Raw genomic sequence first — 19,159 nt, 5'->3', positions numbered from 1 at the left:
GTGCGAGAGTGTGTGTGCTTGTGTGTCTTCTGCTGATGACTATCTGTGTGAGTGTGATATTGATTAGGGAGGGGAGTAATTGGGCCGGTCTATGGGCTGTCATGTCCAGGCTGATTGTTCTGTATTGGTGGTTGTCTGCCATTATCAGAGCTCCATCTCCAAGCCTGATCCTCTCTCGGCTTTTACTACTTTCTGTATATCAATCGATCATGTCTGCCACTGGTACCTGCCTATTGATCAATTTGCAGTCAGACCTGGACAAATATTGAGCCTGCATACTTTTAAGAAGCAGATTCCTGCGGCACAGCACTGAAAGAAAGGAGGAGAAATGGATCAAAAAGGACAAACAAGGCAAAGGGACACTTGTTCATTCAGACATACAGTGAGTTGCAGGGTTTCTACATGAAGAGCACAGGCTTCACAGAGTTCAACCACACCCCGACACGCAAAGCGCTGGTGACACCACTCGGTCACTGCAGGAACTGCATGGCCATTTACCTCAGTCTGAGAGGAGACAGACTCTAAATGAAAAACACGGCTGTTGCACTGGCGAATGATTCATATCTTTCCACTTAGTGGAAAAATGTGAACCAAATCCCCCCGTAACAAGTTGCCGCAGAACTGAAGTGGCATAGCGCTGGCACAAAGCCTGCTGCCTCGTAAACAACTGGTTTATTGTTTAGCAGTGGTGGAGGCTAGTAACATAAAAATACACTATTTTACTGTGCACTGTTCCGTTGTCCTGCTGTGTCGAACAGGCAATAACTGTGTGTGTGACTGATTTGATTATTGGACCTTTCTGACTATTTGCTCCACAGGACGGCAGGAGAATTACAGCAACACTTAATAGTCACATATTAACATACCAATGGTTATAAAAATGTATTTTATCCATCAGTAGATGCAGTAGGCGACAGTATCTTGATGTAAAGCCATCATGGAAGGTCACCGACAGTTTAAGATAAGAAACATGTTAAAGAAATACATACCATTTTAAAAACAAATTCTCAGAATTAATTCACTTTTCGACCTATCAGACACAAGTTGTCTTTTTGCACACACAGACATGGATGCTAAATTATTTCTGTGTTATTAAAAAACTATTGTCATTGTATTATACATTGTATATACAGTCTGGTGAGTAATATATTAGGGAAATCTTGGGTTTAATGTAAGGTAAATGTAATGAAAATGTAAACATAAAGTATGCTGTACTAAGCACACGTTTCCTTGACTACAGCTATCTTACATTTGCTGTTAGGAGCCGGACTGTTTTGTTTCGGTCTTTCAGCTGAAATGGAAAAAGATTCTACACCCTTGAAATATCTGTTGGTTTTATAGCTCAGTTTTTGAAGTGTCTATGTGTGTAAACAGAAGCTGGATGCAGCAGAAATGGCATTCCAGCTGGTTGAAGTCAGGCAGTATGGATCAGATGACAATTAATCCAAAGAAAATCCCTGGAATCCTTGCTCTGCTTGTTTCAGGTCATATCTCATCACATTGTTTCTGTTTCTCCACTTTTATTGCTTTCAGTGCTTAGAAGATTATAGTAGGTCGGTTTATGCTACTTTCACTGCACAGCTCACAGTAACAATACCTTCGACATTGGCGCTTTGAAGAAGTTCCGCATAGTAAACTCACATGACTGACAGAGATCGATAGGAGCCCTTCTGTCTGTTGATAACTTTAAATCAACTGTCTTTGGCTTCGTTTTAGGTCTTGGAATCCAGTAAAACTTTAAAAAGGTAGTGTTCAATCTCATTTGTCCTACAACCCAAAAAGAAACAGCTTTTTTTTTGGAATATTTGCCATTTAGTTTAAAACAAATAATACAAAATCTGCAGAGTTCTTATACCCTACGGCATGGGCGTGGCTTACACACACTTTGTGCAGGTAACAGACCAATTCTTGTGGCGAGAGATACATAAAATTCAAAACACTGTATACACTTTTATAGAAGAGAACATGCCTTGGAGAAAGAACACATCACCATCATACTAATTTCATTAAAATAGCCCATGTTTATGTTTCAGTCATCTAACTTTCGTTTTTCTTTTCTTGTGTTAGGGCTATTTATCATATCCTCCTTATTCTACCACGCCCACTTTCAAAAGTTGGTTTCTTCTGTATTTGTGTTAGAATATCCGGCCATAGTTTTATTTACAGCTGTTTACACTAGCATACCTAACCAGCTTTCACACAACAAACAAAAAGATAGGAGTGCTGTGTGAAGCTAGCTCTATAACTAAGCTAGGTAACTTATATCCACTGCCTTCCACAGAAGAGGAGCTGCGTCTGTGGTTGAAAGACCTATATTTAACACATCCACTCCAACGTTCATACGTCTGCTCTTACCATTCTGTTGTGGTTCTGAAGCTCTGGGGTGAAGCAGACGAGGTCAGGTGCTGAGAGTTTCTCTAGATTAGGATGTTCTGATGTTGTTTTATCCTCTGTAAAATAGCAAGAGTAGATGTTTGAGTATTTTGTTGAATGTGCTAAATTTAACTTTCAACAACAGACACAGCTCCATTGGACTTCATAGTGTAAAACAAAACCATTTCAGTAATTTTCAAAAACTTTATAAAACACACGATAATGAGAAGCTCTAAATATTTATTTATTAGTTAACTAGCTAACTTACCAGCTCCTCTTATGTAAAAGGTAGTGGATATAAGTTAAATGGAACTGTGGTGCAAGCAAAATTCTCCTCATCTTTTAAATTAAAGTGATAAAAGTTAAATAACAGCATATAGTTAAATAGGGGCACCTAACTGGTCTGTAGGGGATCAAATACTTATTTCTCTCTGCAAAATGCAAATACATTTATTTAATTTATACTATTTGATTTTCTGAATTTTATTATTGATATTCTATCTCTCACTGTTAAAATCAGTTAAAAATTTAGACTGTTCATGTCTTTGTCAGTGGGAAAAATTACAAAATCAGCAAGGGATCAAATAATTATTTCCTTCACTGTAAATATACAATTTATATATAAAAAAAACATGTAAACCATTTATTTATCAACATCTAACATAACATTTAACATTTATATTTTAAATTTGAATTTGCCTGTTTGAATCCTTAAATTTGTATATGCATATTTTTACTTCTGAAAGGTGGCAATCCTAGTATTGATGTTACATTGTTTTAGAAGTTTGAGAACCACTGACAGTTAAGTGGAGTATCTATTATATTCTGGTACAGTGTTTCTAGTGTTTCTCAAACTATGGAACGGGTGGCAATCAATGAATCCCAAGCTGGTACCCTTAATTACGTTATTAAACAATGTAGTTTACTGTTTGTCACTCGTGTTGTTTTCCTCTGTCTAAATGCTGCTTATATGTCTTAGTAAGAATACAGTATTAACCAGAACAATTTACCATACAAACTAAATTACAGAGTGCAAAAGCTGGCAAGCTCCACAAAACGAAAAAAAAAAAAAAATTTGCTAAGTGCGGACCACGCCTTATAGAAGTAGAAAAGGAGGAAGAAAAAAGGGGAGGGAACTCGGGGAAATTTGGGCTGGAGTTCTGAACTGCGTGCTGAAGAAGCGTGCAGTTATATCCCCCCCTTTTTATTTAATGAGAAGTGGAAGAGTAGAAAAAGGGGGTTGTTGGGGAGGAGGTGGGTTGCGAAGTTTTCGTCACGAGAGGTAGTTAGTTAGGGGAGGTATTTATAGGACGGTTGATTGATACGGGGTGGAGTTAGAACGTAGAGTTCGGGCGTGGTCCTTCTCCCAAACTTTTGTTATTACATAACATCATCAATTGGCAAAAGAAATGCCATGTAACGTTAAATGAGTGAATCTAGCTTTTTGTGTATCAGTATGTGTGTGGTAACTTACATGTGTTCTTGTGAAATAGCTTCTAGGTGGTAACTTACTTGGAGGTTTTAGTTTGGTCAATTGGTGGTACCTGGTCTAAAATGTTTGAGAACCTCTGTTCTGGTATATGTAGCTGTTAAGTTACTGTTACTAGCACTGTTGTGTTTTTAGCAGTTAGCTAACTAGCTTAGCTAGTTACCGGTAGCTAGGTTACCCTGCCCCTCGACCCCCCGGCAGCCCTGCAGTCAGACAGCGCGGGCGGTCTGCACCATGGTCCGTCTGCTCAGCTAGGGGCTGGAATGTTAGAAATTTCGGGAAGGAGCAAAAATTCCCGGACTGGAACAGCAGCAGACTGGATCTGGATTACAGGAAAAAGTTAGCAGGAAAAAACTCACTTCCTCTGCCACGTTGGGATCCCTGCCTGCCTGCCTCTCTGCCTGCTTCCTTCCCTGCGTGCCGTGTATTCCGCCGGTGCTCTCCGTGTTTCCCGGAGGAGTCTGAGGACAGAGGAGGACTGTAATTGATTAACGGTAAAGCGCCTCTTTCCTCCCGCTGCACATCAGTAAGACCACACAGCTGTGCGAGAGAAGCTGTCTGCTGGATACCGCTCAGAGAGCTCGATCAAAGGCCTGAGGGAGAGAAACTCCATCGCTTTTCCGCTCCTCTTAACTTTCATGGGCTCTTGGACATCTTTTGGTGTTGGGTGGTTTATGTAAACGGCCGTTTTATTTGCTAATTGGGTAGAAAAGTGTGTGTTTTTGCGAGAAAAGGGTTGAATTGATGCATGCTAATAGGAAAGGACGAGCTCAGCTGCACGTCTGAACAGGAAAAGAAGCCCAAAACCTAAAATAACTTCAAAACTAGTGTCTGCATAGTCAAGTAGAGTGCTATAAAATACAAAATAAACTTTGCTGTCTTTTTATTAGACCTGTAATGATAACAGTTTTTTGGATGCTACAGCACTGGAACAAAATAAGAGACCACTTCAGTTTCTGAATCAGTTTCTCTGATTTTGATATTTATAGGTATATGTTTGAGTAAAATAAACATTGCAGCATTTCTCCCAAATTCAAAATAAAAATATTTTCATTTACAGCATTTATTTGCAGAAAATGAGAAATGGCTGAAATAAAAAAAAGATGCAGAGCTTTCAAACTTCATAAAGTTTTAGAAGTTCAGAAATCAATATTTGTTGGAATAGCCCTGTTTTTTAATCATAGTTTTCATGTATCTTGACATGTTTTCTTCCACCAGTCTTACACACTGCCTTTGGATAACTATACTCCTGGTGCAAAAAGTCAAGCAGTTCAGATTGCTTTGATGGCTTGTGATCATTCATGTTCCTCTTGATTATATTTCAGAGTTTTTCAATTTGGTAAAATCAAAGAAACTATCATTTTAAGTGGTCTTATTTTTTTTTCCAGAGCTGTACACTTCCCCAAAAAACCCTTACAATAAACAATATATTTTCATTTTAGAAATGTGTAATTGCATAATAATGAAATTGCATTCTTCTATAAAGCACTTAAATATTAACCCTCTATGGCATGAAATATATTTATTGGGAGGAAACATATCATTTTTTAAATCTTGTGAGGTCTTGCAAGTTTACAACAAAATTATCATAATAATATAAACATACAGATATATATTATATTAAAAATAAATCAACAAATAAATGCATACAAAATAAGGTATGGTGTAATAACCCAAAATTTGGTTTGTTGTCTGTTGTTATTACAGGCCCATAAAAAGAGGATTAAAATGGTTATTTATTATTATTGTTTTGATTTTTTTTTGGCACTTTATACTGGCTGTCAGACATTTTTGGCATGTTATAACATATAAAACTATTAGCAACATGTTGTTTTCCTTATGCCAGGTGGGCTAGAGGGGTATAAAGCCTCCCAGCATTAAGCTGAGGAGGAGTGGAAAATTCTAATAGAAAGTATTTCCTGGACACTAGAGAAAAGTAAAATAAGTTAAATGCCCTTCATTTTGGTAAAAAAAAAAAAAGAAAATAATAATAATGTGCAGGTGTCCCAATACTTTTGTCTATATAGTGTATCTGTATCGGTGTTTGCAAATTAAATGTTTCTAACTTCATGAAACAATTGTACAAAATATACAAGGGATAAAGTTTGTCAGAGTGGTTTGGTGGGATGTTTTATTGTGGAGGATTGTTTTACAGTGTTGATGAGAACCAGGGGTCATAACAGCCATTTTATGTACTGTAAAATGTACATGTAAAAAAAAAAAGATGATTGTAAAATAGCTGTGAATGTAAAAATCTGTCATTTAAGTACACTGACATGCCTAGAAGATAATTGGACGGGTACCATGACATTTGCCAGATCCTGTGGAACCTATAGAACACACCACTGACCTGTGGGATAAGCTTATGGGGCAAATTGACACTGTAGATAGAGAGTGTTAAATGCCTACCCAGCTTCAAAAATGGAATGCCCCATCCATCTGACACCCACTGTCAGCCTACGCTTGGACTCATATCAATTCATATCTCACTCACAAGATTACACCTCACAGCTTATACAGGTTTGGTCATTACCAAGCCATCCCTGTAGGTAACATTTTATGATCAATTTACATATTGCTATCTCATTAAGGGCGTTTTCACACCAGCACTATTTGGTCCGGTTAAAACGAACTCTGGTCCGTTTGTAACTTTAGTGTGGTTTGATTGAGCAGGTGTGAAAACAGTAATCGTAATCGTAAACAGTAATGTCTGCATAATGGAAGCTAAATAAGGGATTACTCAAAATCAAGTCAAATTGACATGATGTATTGATTTTAGATTGTACTGGCTGGTGTTACTTTATACATTTTTGGTTTTAGACCAAAATGTAATTTTAAAAATATTATAGAACCATGATGTGATCTAGCTTTTAGAGACTTTCAATTTTTTTTCTTTTCTTTTTCCCCATATCCACTGCATCCGAGACAAAATCACTTCTGACTCTTTTGAGTAACACCACGTCACTCTAAATGACTTTGTTTACATCTTAACGATTGAATTATGCAGAATTGTTGAAACATCGCTGAAATCCTTCTTAATGTCTTGGTGTGAACATGCATTATTTTTCTCTCCTCAGCTCTGCCATGCTGTCGGCTGCTGTTTTGTATCTATCACTGTTAAATCTGCTGATCGTGGGGGTCGGCTCCTCTAGCTCCAAGGCACCTCCAGCCACAGGTGAACCCCCACAGCCTCAGCAGGCCAGTTCCTCCTTTGGGCACCCCAGCTGGTCCTTGGGGCTGCAGCTCTATCGGGCCCTGAGGAAAGAAGGCTCCAACACTAACACTCTCATCTCCCCTGCCCTGCTTGCCAGCTCCCTGAGCGCTTTAAGCCGCACAGCCAAAGGAACCACAGCTGAACAGCTCCAGGAGCTCCTGAAGAATGCCAAAGTAGAGAAGAAAACTGAGGAAGCTTTATCCGACACACTGAAATCCATGCGTGAGGGGAATGGAACCAGCTACACTCTGCATGGCTCCTCAGCTCTCTTCTCCAAACAGGTTCCCACACTGGAGAAGAGCCTCCTGGAGGAGCTCCAGGCCCAGTTTGGGCTGGGCCATGTGGCTCTGGGAGCAGGGGGTAAAGAGGCAGATATGGAGAAGCTCCGCTCTTGGGCTAAAGGTGGAATGGGAGGACTGGAGGGGTCGCTGTTGAAGGAAGGACCAGATGCCAAAGACGGTGCTGTGATCCTGGCTAATGCACTGCACTTTAAAGGTAAGACAGACAGGTGGGCCTGTATAAATGTGTATGGTTTTTGATGGCCTATTAAATTTAAAACACTATTTAAAAAAATAACCCTTTTCATTTTAAAACTCTTTAATTTAAGTGGAAGGCAGTATAAAAAAATAATTTATTGATTATGTTGTAGAGAGGTTTAGTGTCTCCAGAACCGGGGCTGGAGTAGCATTAGCATTAGCCGCTAACCACGCTAAGTGCTAGCTCTTTTACCATTCAGAGGTGAGTTTTAATGGCATGTAGCACTGCACCCAACCCCAACTAGCACTGCTGGAACTGCAGTAGCATCACTGGCTAACCCCCAATAAAGCTAAGTGCTAGCTTTTTTGCTGTTCAGAAGTGAGTTAGCTTCTAATGCTAATGTAGTGCTGCAGAAATTCGGGAATCTAAGCTTACTGTAAATTAACAGAAGCGCTTTACTCACCCAAATAAACAGTTTTCAGAAGAGAAATCTGTGTAGATTAACATCTAGCGCTCGTTTGACTTCGAAAGAAAACTTTTTTTTTAAAGAATTAAAGTTTTGTGAATTAGCTTAACTTAACTTAGCCTTACAAACCCCCTCTTTGGCAGCGAGACCTGCAGAATTAGAAGGAAAACATGGCGACACCCCTGTTCCTTACTAATGTTGCCTAAATGTACCTTATAATATGGTGCACCTTATGTTTTAAAAAAGAAGTTCATTGATAGTGTGCCTTATAATCTGGTGTGCCTCATAATGCACAAAATACAATATGTATTGGTTTTATGTCCACTGGACAATTATTGGCACAGGATCAGAAACAGGGACAGGGTCGTTGCATCTGTGTTGCACTGTCCAGAATAAGATGAACGGATAACGCAGTTAGCTGTATCCTTATGCGAGTGAGTGTTGGAAATTGGTCCAGTACAGATTGTGCTCATGATGACACTAGATGTAGATTGATCGTGCGCTGTCGCTTGATGAATGGACTACAAACAAGCGCACGTCTGCTCTGTTCCTTTCAGATTTGATTAGCTGTTGCAGAATTGCGTCTCAGGGAGTATGTGTTGTGCGGGGCTGATTAAACTGTGTACCCACTAAAATCACTAGTTCTAAATGAACTCCAGTCGAGCCAAATGTGCTACAGGTTAATTCTGTCACAAGTAATTCTGCAGCACTTGTGATTTTTTGGTGTGAATGTGCAAGTCTGTGTTTGGACTGGCTCTAGCTCTGTGCACATGTTCATACATGTGATAGAAAGCCTTTGTGTGCATGTTTCATTGTGCGCGCATGCAAACGTTTAGGCTTTATTTTTGTGCGTGTATCTGTTTGTGCCCTATGCCTCTGTGCCTGTGTGTGAGTGTATTCCCTCAGCTAGTCTGCACAGTTGATAACTAATGATTCTCCAGTCTATCATGGAGAGCTTATTTATCTTCCTATGGGGGGTGATGTGTCATCCTGAATAATTTAGTAACAAGTGTCGAGATCCCTTTCCCCCCAGTGAACACCTCATATCTGCACATGGTGAGCAGGATTGCTTTCGGCCCTCGCTAGACATCAGCTTTAGTCTCAGTATATGTGTTTTGGGCAGCTTGCAGAGTCACCTATTTACCGCATCATATAACTTTAAATGTTACTCAGCATTTTATGGTACTTATTTCACATTAAGGCATTTTAAATGTATATCTAAGGTGACAGGTCCACAGTGTCTGTTGAAAACCTTTTGCAAAATGGTGTAAATGTAGTATTGAAGCAGTATGGAAAATGGAAAAGAGTAAATAAATAAATAAAGCAGTGTTTCTTACATTTTTTTTGGCACTATAAAATAAATGTTTTGTCTGGCCAACTTTATTAGATTTTTTTGATATATCCATTCCTGCATTTCAAGCCAGCACTGTTTTTCTCAGAATTACAGGCTGAATTACCTACTGTCGCGGAACTCTGTGGTTCCCCTGGTAGTTTCGTCACCTCTTTTTAAATAAAATATCTATTTGTACACTGCTACACACCGTAATTACACTTTGGGCACGTGCTTTCTTGAAGATCCACGTAAAATAACAGCGAGTGGAAATGGAGGAGCTACTGATCGCAATGTCATGTGACCAAGAAAGCCAAAACATTTACTGGTCCTCCTGTTTTTTTCAGTTGCAGTCCGGATGCAACAGTTTTATCAATGAGTGGAAGTGTGAAATATTTTTCTCCGACGTCCCCCTGAGAAACTAATCCCGTCTGGATAGGGCTTAAGTTTAAAAATTACATCAACAATTGTTTTACAGTTTGATACATAAGTAGTATCCACACAAAAAAATATTGAATATGGTTTGTACATTTCTGCCTGTACGTAAGTGCATAATTTCCATGATTTTTCTCTTTCCAGAATTTCCCTCTGGGATCAATAAAGTGTCTGTCTGTCTATCTATCTATATAATTCAAGGAATTCCAGTGTGTTAAGCTAAATTAACACTGTAATCGCTGATCCCTCAGATGGCACTGCTTCAAGAACCAACACATAACAATAGCTGATAGAATCACAAAGGATTACTTTAGCAAACATTTATCAGGCACTACAATGTGGAGTAACATTTACAAATGCCTCTTAAAACATTAATTTGAAGCCTGATGTTCACCATGTACAGTAGTGGCATCAACATCTTTGTGCTTGGAGACATCTGGGATAAAAGTCTAAATAAATGTAAGAAACTTCTTATACCATTTTTTGTCCGATTTGCTGTTTTATACTTACCATAAATGAGCTTCTCATGAAGAACAGGTATAGCAAGCTTATTCAATTTTTGCTGGATTAATTTATTCTCCATATTTTAAGAACTTTTTCGCCAGTATGTGCTGTGAACTCTTGTCTCCAACTGTGCATACTTAAGAGCCGTCTTACAACCACCCATAACGAGCATTACTTTTTTACCTTCATACCTCTTACTCGCCAGTTTCTTTGTCTTGATAACATTGGCAGTACTTTTGATGCCGTTTTAAACTCTAGGAGGAGGGTGTGAGGTGAGATTGTCTTTTCATTAGAACGTGCAACGGAAAATAAGTTATGATTGACTGTGGATTGATAAGCAATCTAATTAATTTCTTTTGTCTCATGTTGCAGCTTAATTATGAAATTATAATATATTTCTTTCCTTCACGTACAGCAGGAGTTGGTTGGTCCTGTTAATTTAGTGCTGAAATATACAAATGAGATTAGACTGTAGATTAGGCCGCATGAATGAGATTATGAAAATTGACTTCAAGAGTTTGGATTTATAATTTAGCTGCAGTAAATGATCCTACTGCTGCAGGGTCCAATAGTAATTCATTTATGTACATGCACTGCTTCTCACATCTGTAAAGTGTGGCAGATCTGTCTTGTGGTATTTTTAATCATGGCTGATGATTCACAGATAAATGTGACTTTCATGCCAGATCTGGCTGATCCACTTTCTAAGGCCATTTTCACACTTGTAGTTGGTTTCTCTGGTCTGAATCAGTTGATGAGTTTGTTTACTTGGAGCGTTTTCTCCCTAAACGCTCCCTAAATGCACCAAAATGCGTGCGTATAAACCACACAAGCACATTGTCTCCTCTGATTGGTAAGAGCTGTCTGGTGTGGGAGCAAGAAAATAAATATAGCTAGAAGATTCTGTATTCCAGCCTGTATATCTGTGCAGTGTAAAGCTGCTTAACACAGAATACTGAAAAGCTGCACATAAATACAGTGTTTGGATGTGCAGATGAACACGTGGTAAACGGAATTGCGCAGCTGCGATTAGTGAACGCAGCACAGACTGTGCATGTAAACCGCATGGAACACAGTGTTTGTCCATTGCTGTGGTAATTAATGTTATCTGGGTAATATATCAGATCAAAACTGCATCCTATCAGCATTTTAGCTTAAATAAAATAAGTATATTTGATATCTGGGTTGGATTAAGACCAGATCACGTTCTCACCACTCCAAAGTTTGGGACCGGACCACCTGCACTAGCTGTTCTTGGTCCGTTTGTTTTGATCCACACCCAAGTGCGATTAGTGGTTTTTTTTACTGCTGCTTAATTGAACCCCACTAAGGGTACAAACAAACCGGAGTCTGTTTTAACCGGACCAAATATTGCGGGTGTGAAAATGCCCTGAGACTACATTCACATTACAGTCCTAATTAATTGATTTCAATTTTTTGCCCAGATGCAATTTTCCCACATGCAGTCTTGTTGGTTTACATTCATAAATGTAAGCAATTTGCATCTGTGTGTAAATGAATCTGTCCCTGAAACAGCACACATGAGCATAATGTTACATTTATGCATTTGTTTGTCATCACCTAGTTCACATGTTCACATTTTTAAGCTAAAGTGATTAAAATGTGAATTTCTGTTAGTGCTGTTGTTTTCAGCACTGTACTAAATTCTGATGTGTGTTTGCTGTTTCAGGAACAGGTTCCCTCACATTACCTGGCAAAAGGACACATGAAGTTTAAGCTTTTATATTCATGTTGCACACCCAGATTTTAGATAATGTATCAGATCTAGAACCACATTAACTTAAGAAACTTGAATCTTAAATGATTGGGGAAAAAACAGATCTGTATCACATTAGCCAAAAATATCAGATTTAAATAATTTAATTTAATGGACACATTTAATGGAGTCTGGGTCATAGTATGTAACTCAAAAAATGTCCAGGGTAGACTATTTTCAGTAACAATTCTACTGCAGTTGCATTCATGTTATTTGGCAGATGCCCACTAGCACCCAATCCCACTGGCAAAAGCCTGTCAAGGATGATTGCAGCAGCTGCTTTGGGAGAATATGGAAGCGAGGCTAAAAAGGCTAAAAGCTAACTGCTGTCCACAAAGCACTGCTCTAAGAATGAGGGAAGCACTGCTGCGGTACCAACGTCTGTGTGTTTTTACAGTTGTGGGCCATTGAAAGAAATTTTTATTAAGACATACCTTGTCAGACTGACACACAATGTAGTGAATATTGGGCCATTTCTACTCTTTCTGAAATTCCTAGTGTTTCTGGTCCTCCATCAGCCTCTAGTGCTCTGGCACCTTAAGTATCTGCAACAGCAGATAAATACTGTGAGGAACTGACATGGTAAATAAGCAGCATCCTTCCTCCAGTCACAAAGTCTGATCGAAAGTGGTCACTGGAGGCACATTTGAAACAGATGGAAATGCCATTTAAAATGTGAAAGGCAATTCATGGAGCTGTCCACTTGTGATCCGATCACTTGAGACAGATGTTAATACCAGTTTCTAGCTAATGAGATTGGAGCTGTGAGGAATGATATGAACTGGGTGGAGTGAGTGGATTGTTGGTTGGTGCTGCTGGTTTGCATTACAAGCTTTTGAGGTTGAGAAATTCAATGCATAAGATATTAGAATGAACAGAATGCCCAGAATTCTCCATGTTTGTCCTATCTCCGTTAAGTGTATAGGAACATGATGCATAGAAGACTGATTGCAAGCCGTTAAACACAGTAAATATTTGACCGATTTTAAAGGGAAGAAGAAAACCAGAGCACTGGTATTGGGTTGCTACTCTGCATCAGCCTGTATTCTGGGTTCAGGTACTGAAATCGGTGTAGAGAGAGAGAGAAAAAGTGGGTTTGATGCATCCCTAATGACTATGGATGAGCTCTGGCTAGGGAAGGCCGGACTTTGTGCAATTCAAGAGTGCTTTTTGTGACATTGTGTAAATCCCAAATGGCTCCCTAAATTGGGGCATTTAGTATAGTGCACTTTTACGGGCTGCGACTATGCCATTATTTCAGGACCCATGTAGTGCACTGCTTAAGGAGTAGGTAGCCATTTGAGACACACCCATTGGATTCTTTTAGTGCTTCACCTCATCTGTCTCAGCATGACCTTTCTTGTTCTCTTCGTCTTGTCTTGCTGAAACACCAGAACCATCTTTTGTGCTCTTTCTCTTCTTCTTCCTCTTTCTTTCTTTTCTTTTATTCTTTTTTATAATAAAAAGACTGCCCTCTTTCTGTACACAGTCTTGGTTTTGTCTGTTTACTTCTTTCTATGCTTTCTTTCTTTTTTTATTCCTCTCTGAGGCACTCTCCTTATCCTCAAAAGGGGTCCTTGAAGGTCACAGCATTTTGGGTTGGTGTTTTTTTTTTCACCAGGCTCACCAAATAATTATCACCCCCCCAGCACCTTTATCAGTTGAATCAGTGAATCAGGTCTGTAAAAGGAACATTACTTAACTACGCTGTGAAGCCCCAGAAGAAAAGCACTAGAGAGTGGTAGGGCCTGCGCTACTCTCAGCCTCTTTTTGACTGTTTTGTCTCCGTTTCCTCTCCTCTTCTGCTAATTATCCCACTCCATCCTCCATATGCTGATCTTTTACACTGCCTCTGTACTGTTAAGAGAGTACTCGAAGACAGAATGGTGGAAAGGGAGGGGCCGGGGGTGGACAGACAGAAGGACAGCGGCGGTCTTACTCAGGCAGAGTGCCTATCCCCAGCCGTTAATTAATTCAGCCTTTGTTTCTCTTGTGCCACAAACAAACAGCAAAGAGGAAAGAAATCATCACTTCTGCCAATAGACACCCACACACGAAACACAATAACGGAGGCAAAAAACCCACAACAAGTGCACGCCCATGTAAGCCGTAATAATAGCACCTCCCAGAGCAGCGCACTGTTCCGTAATCACAGAGTTGATGAGAGAAGAGGAAAAGTGGCTTACCTAATTTAGGCCTTTATTTTTCTCCCTGTGCATCGTTTGTGGTCAGGTCTTTGGGTTATTATTTAAAGAGGGTGTGGGAGTGGAATGGAGATGTGGACCTGCACAATGGTGGCATTGTTTTTTGTGTAGTGTAATTAATGGAAGAGATACTGCATGTCTCTCTCTGTGGTTGCAGCGTCTCTCTCTCTCTCTCTCTCTCTCTCTCTCTCTTTCTCTTCAGCGTTAGATGCGACTTGCACGGACACGGACCCAGATAGAGATCCGGGCTCAATCTTCTCTTCTGATCGGCAGCCAAGACTGTGGTGGCGAAACCTTGCATGGCATTTTAGGCACTCGCATGGGAGAATTCCCCCTTAATGCTTTCTGTTCCAAGAAGCTTTGCTAGCCCTTAATAACAGGCAGATACCAGCGCTCGTGTTTTGTACTTTAGAGCGATCAGGTTTCATCCCCACTATAATCAGTGAAACTGAGGAGCGCGCCTTCACTTGTGTTCACAAGCCTCAGAGAAGTGCCTCGCATGCCACTGGGCTGTATGCTTTGCTTGGCACACGTCCGACAAATGAGTATATAGCTCCCCCCCTGCAGGGTCAGGTGTTTCTCATAATGACTAGCTATAGAGCAACTCATATCAAATTTACCCAATAAAGCCCCTTTGTTTGAAGGAGAATTCCATCCAAACATCGCTTGTTTGGGGCCATTTTGATTAGGCTCTGAGGAGGATGAGTCTCAGACATACACTACACAGTATGTCCAAATGTTTGTGGACACCACTTCTAAAGAATGATACTTCCAGATACTTTAGATTCTTTCACCCCTGTAGAAAATTGCCAATAAAATAGTCTCCACAACAGATAAACTGAGCTTATTGAGCTTACAGGCTTACATCTCCAGTGGCAGATGTGCGCCAGAGGGGTATAAAGCCCCCCAGGATTTAGTTGTATAGCAGTGTGGCTGTGTTCTCTGCAACAGTGGTACGTGTTCCATACAATACAAGGCAAAAAAATTTGCAAGACACTTCCGTTGCTCACCTTTAAATCACCCACTCCAGTTTTGGGAAAATAATGCAAAAATGGGAACTAATGAACATAAACCTAAAGTTCAGTCTAAAAATCAAATGTTAAGGTTCCACTCAATATTCAATGCTCTTCCAATGCATACATTTTAATTCACTAAATTGAGTGTTGGTAACAATTAGAAAAGAATTAGTAAAATAAAGGACAGTAATGGGTTATCTTGGGAAACATGTTTTGAAGTAGTGTAAATTATCTAAATATACACATTAATATACATAATTCCCAACTCTGACATCCAACTTCTCAAGGTAAATGGAAAGCAGTATAATGATCAGAAAAAAAAAACATGCTTTGATCCCAGCAATACAAGAAGAATTATCATTTTAGTCATAGATCAGACAGTACGCATGATTATTAGAATTTTAGATCATTTAAAATAGTTTCTGTGTTCATCAGGCCCCGGCTGATATTTTTATATGTTTTTTTTTTTTTTTTTTTTTTATTAAATAATAGAAAACAATGTGTTTAAAGGTTTACAGACAGACTCTTATCCAACATCACGGACCGAAACATACCGCAAACATTTAAGATAGCAAACTGCAGCTGGGTGGATTTCCCATTTCAAAGTATATACCATTAAAGCCAAATTTAAGTATAGGGCTTTCATTATTATTCAGCACAACACCAGCTACTGTATAATAAAAAGCTGTAATGAGGGAAATGGGTGGTGAAGTAGCACTTAGCTGCAAAGTAATGGGGAGTTAAAGATCTGCAGTGACTGACTGCATCATATAGACCCAGTCAGCGTCGGCCCGTAAATCACCCTCGCGTCTACATAAAGGAGACAGACTTCACACTGAATTATAGCAGCCGCTGACTGATAATGAAGACTGTCTCCTCTAACCCCATAAGCGGACCAGAGTGGATTTGATGTAGTGGGTCACAATAATGGGGTGAAATATTGTAACCTCGCATTGTGTGAAGCTGTCATCCCATTATAGTAATATTGGATATTTCTTCTGCCTCCCTCTCTTTCTTTCTCTCTTTCTGTCGGTCTGTCCGCGCCGCGCAAACACACACACACTGTCGCTGGCACAATTTTCTGCTGCTAATTCAGCAAGGAGAAAAGACTCTGGAGAAAAAAAGCATATGTGACTATAATTCTGCTAATAGTCTCTTTATCGAATCCCATCTTTGTTATAGAACGTAATGGGTTTAATGGACTGCAATAATACGTCCTGTGCCTCCCCTCCCTCGTGTGAGCAGCCCCCTTTTTCTCGCTCTTCTCTATTGCCTTGTCTTCCTTTCATCTCTCTCCCCTCTCTCTGTCACTGTGTCCCTAATGTAGCTCTGTATGATTTCAGCCTAATAGGATCTAATCTGTCAAGTCCATAGTGGAGGCTGTCTTTGTTGTAATGTAGGATGGCCTCATTTGGTGGCACAAAACATGATTAGCTGACGCTCTCGTGGAACAGCCGTGTGTGTCTCTGAATATTTTGCGTTTATTGTATGCGAACATACAACATATATTTATATTTTTAATGTGCACATACACTGACATGCCAAACATTGTGGGATAGCTGTATGTAAATTAATGATTAAATGTTACCTCAGGGGATGGGAACAGGTTCTTGCAGAATTCATATTCACATTCAGTGCAGGAGACCCACAAACACATATCCCACAGGTCACATGGCGCTTAATACTAGTCACATGTGTTATCACATTTGACATGTCTGTGTGTAGTTCAGGGCAAAAAGTTTCGGTTTTGGAAATTCAGCCTCAAGTGTAAATCACAAAATTGTACTGCTCTGTTAGTTTGTCATTTACAGTATAAATGTGGCCTGTGCTAAGGTTTGGCTACCCTACAGAATTGGAGTAAAAAAAAAAAACGATTTGTAAATGCTTTTTCTGGCAGCTACAATCTGTGGGTTGTACATGATACTGTAGATCCATCTACATGCTTCACAGTTGGTATAGGGGCTGACCTCCACAGTTCCCCTGAACTGTCATTTAGTAACAGTCCACACTACGGCTCTGTATTGGAAGGAAGTTGGCCAAGCAATACCTATCACGATACCAGTGTTCCGATTTAATATATGACAACCAAAACATTGCGAAATTAAAACTGATATTTTCTTACACCCGTACAGAATCAGAGATTTAATAAAACTTGAACTTGAAAGTTTGTTTCAGCTGCCCATTCCCTATTATAATTAGTGGCATGCCTCAGGCCTGATGTGCTAATTGTGCCCAGATTTGTGCAGAGGTCACATTGATGTGCTTTTTTAATAAAAGATGATTTGATTTAATAAAAAAATATGGAGTACGTGTGCATTATGTTTATGTTTCATGTTTGTTTAACTACTGAGGCTGTGTTTACCACTTCTTCTTGTGCTGTGTTTGTAATAATGGATTTAACCTTTTACTCCAGGACTTTGGGACCGAAGCTTTGAGACAGAAAATCAAGACCTGCGAACCTTTTTGGGGACCAAGTACACCAAAGTGACTATGATGCACAGAGCAGGTACTTAACATATTCTTTGTAGTTTTAGCTTGTTCTCTTAGGTAATTTCTCTCAACACAAATAAATTATTATTTTTAAGTATTACCATTCTGTTTTGGATTTGGAAATATAAAATATAATAACAAACATAATGTGACATTAATTGGTATTTGCATCAGGTCAGTATTATATAGTTTATTTAAAAATGTATATAATTTACTATACTAAATATCTATAGGTTTCTGAATGTTCTGAAAGTTTTAACATTGGCCTTTATATCTGTATAATGGTATAATATAGACATCATCTGTTGAAAGCATGAGTTCTTGAACATTCGGCTGTAGAATGGATCAGAACTAATACAGAATTGCTGAAATTACCATTAGACAGCTTGTTCTTGATTGTGCACTTTTGACTCACTATTCAGAAAGAGGTAGAGGAAAGTGAAGTGGTCTATTTTCCTTTGGGGGCTCTTTGTCTGCGAAATCAAAATCAGATGGCTTAAACATGTAGGATTGGTGCTGCCTGCTGTGTGGAACATCTCTATCATCTTTCAGCAGTACTGCTCACCGCTGGATCATTTACATTGCCTGGGAGACACTACTGTCAATCATTACACGATTTGACATGCCCACATAACTATACAACTTTTATGGTGATGCGGATTTCATTTTTTAGCAGGACTTGGCACACTGACAAAAGTACCAATTGGTATTATATAATATTCTAATTTTCTGAGATACTGATTTTTGGGTGTTGGCTTTAAGCCATGATCATCAAAAATAAAATAAATAAATGCTTAAATTAGATCACTCTGTGTGCAATACATTTATATAATATATTAGTTTCTCATTAATTACTGAAATAAAACTTTTTAATGATATTCTATTTTTTGAGATGCCCTAGTATTTACATATATGCATATGAATTAACTGCATTCACACACACACACAGACACACACATGTACACTTTCCATCTTTTTAAATTGAGAAAGAAATCAGACAATGGAGCAAAGGAAACCCTAGCCAGTATTTGTGTAATAAATTGCTTGGTGGGTAAATAATATTTTTAACTGCACCTGTATTTATTTCTCTAGGTGTGTATCGTCACTATGAGGACATGGAGAATATGGTGCAGGTGATAGAGTTGGGCCTTTGGAGTGGAAAGGCCAGCATGCTGCTGATTCTGCCCTTCCATGTTGAGAGTCTGGCCAGAGTGGATCGCTTGCTGACCCTGCAACAGCTGGAGACGTGGATGGGGAAGCTAAGCAGCATGAGCATGGCACTGTCGCTGCCCCGGGTCAATATCAGCAGCACACTCAGCCTACAGGTAATCGCCATCTTTCACGGAAATACACCTTTGTTTTACACTTATTTTGGATAATGCTA

At 39.3% G+C, this 19,159-nt stretch overlaps 1 protein-coding gene and 1 long non-coding RNA gene across 2 annotated transcripts in view; one reads left to right on the top strand and one right to left on the bottom strand.

Annotated features, from left to right (window-relative positions):
• Positions 1–2,535, bottom strand: part of LOC125803937 (uncharacterized) — a 53,172-nt gene extending 50,637 nt beyond the window's left edge. The window contains exon 1 of the long non-coding RNA XR_007440426.1: positions 2,356–2,535. This is a non-coding gene — a long non-coding RNA (uncharacterized LOC125803937). The remainder of the gene's footprint in view (positions 1–2,355) is intronic.
• A 1,533-nt stretch (positions 2,536–4,068) lies between these two features.
• The window catches only part of serpinh2 (serine (or cysteine) peptidase inhibitor, clade H, member 2), a 36,539-nt gene continuing 21,448 nt past the window's right edge, over positions 4,069–19,159 (top strand). Inside the window, exons 1-4 of the mRNA XM_007250149.4 lie at positions 4,069–4,356; positions 6,940–7,571; positions 17,699–17,791; positions 18,868–19,100. Of these exons, the coding sequence (XP_007250211.3) occupies positions 6,947–7,571; positions 17,699–17,791; positions 18,868–19,100 (951 nt within the window). The 5' untranslated portion in view covers positions 4,069–4,356; positions 6,940–6,946. The remainder of the gene's footprint in view (positions 4,357–6,939; positions 7,572–17,698; positions 17,792–18,867; positions 19,101–19,159) is intronic.

The sequence above is a fragment of the Astyanax mexicanus genome, chromosome 8 (assembly GCF_023375975.1).
Source record: "Astyanax mexicanus isolate ESR-SI-001 chromosome 8, AstMex3_surface, whole genome shotgun sequence".
Classification (NCBI taxonomy): Eukaryota; Metazoa; Chordata; class Actinopteri; order Characiformes; family Acestrorhamphidae; genus Astyanax; species Astyanax mexicanus.
The sequence above is the reverse complement of the archived record's forward strand: the minus strand, read 5'-3'. Positions and strand labels throughout refer to the sequence as shown.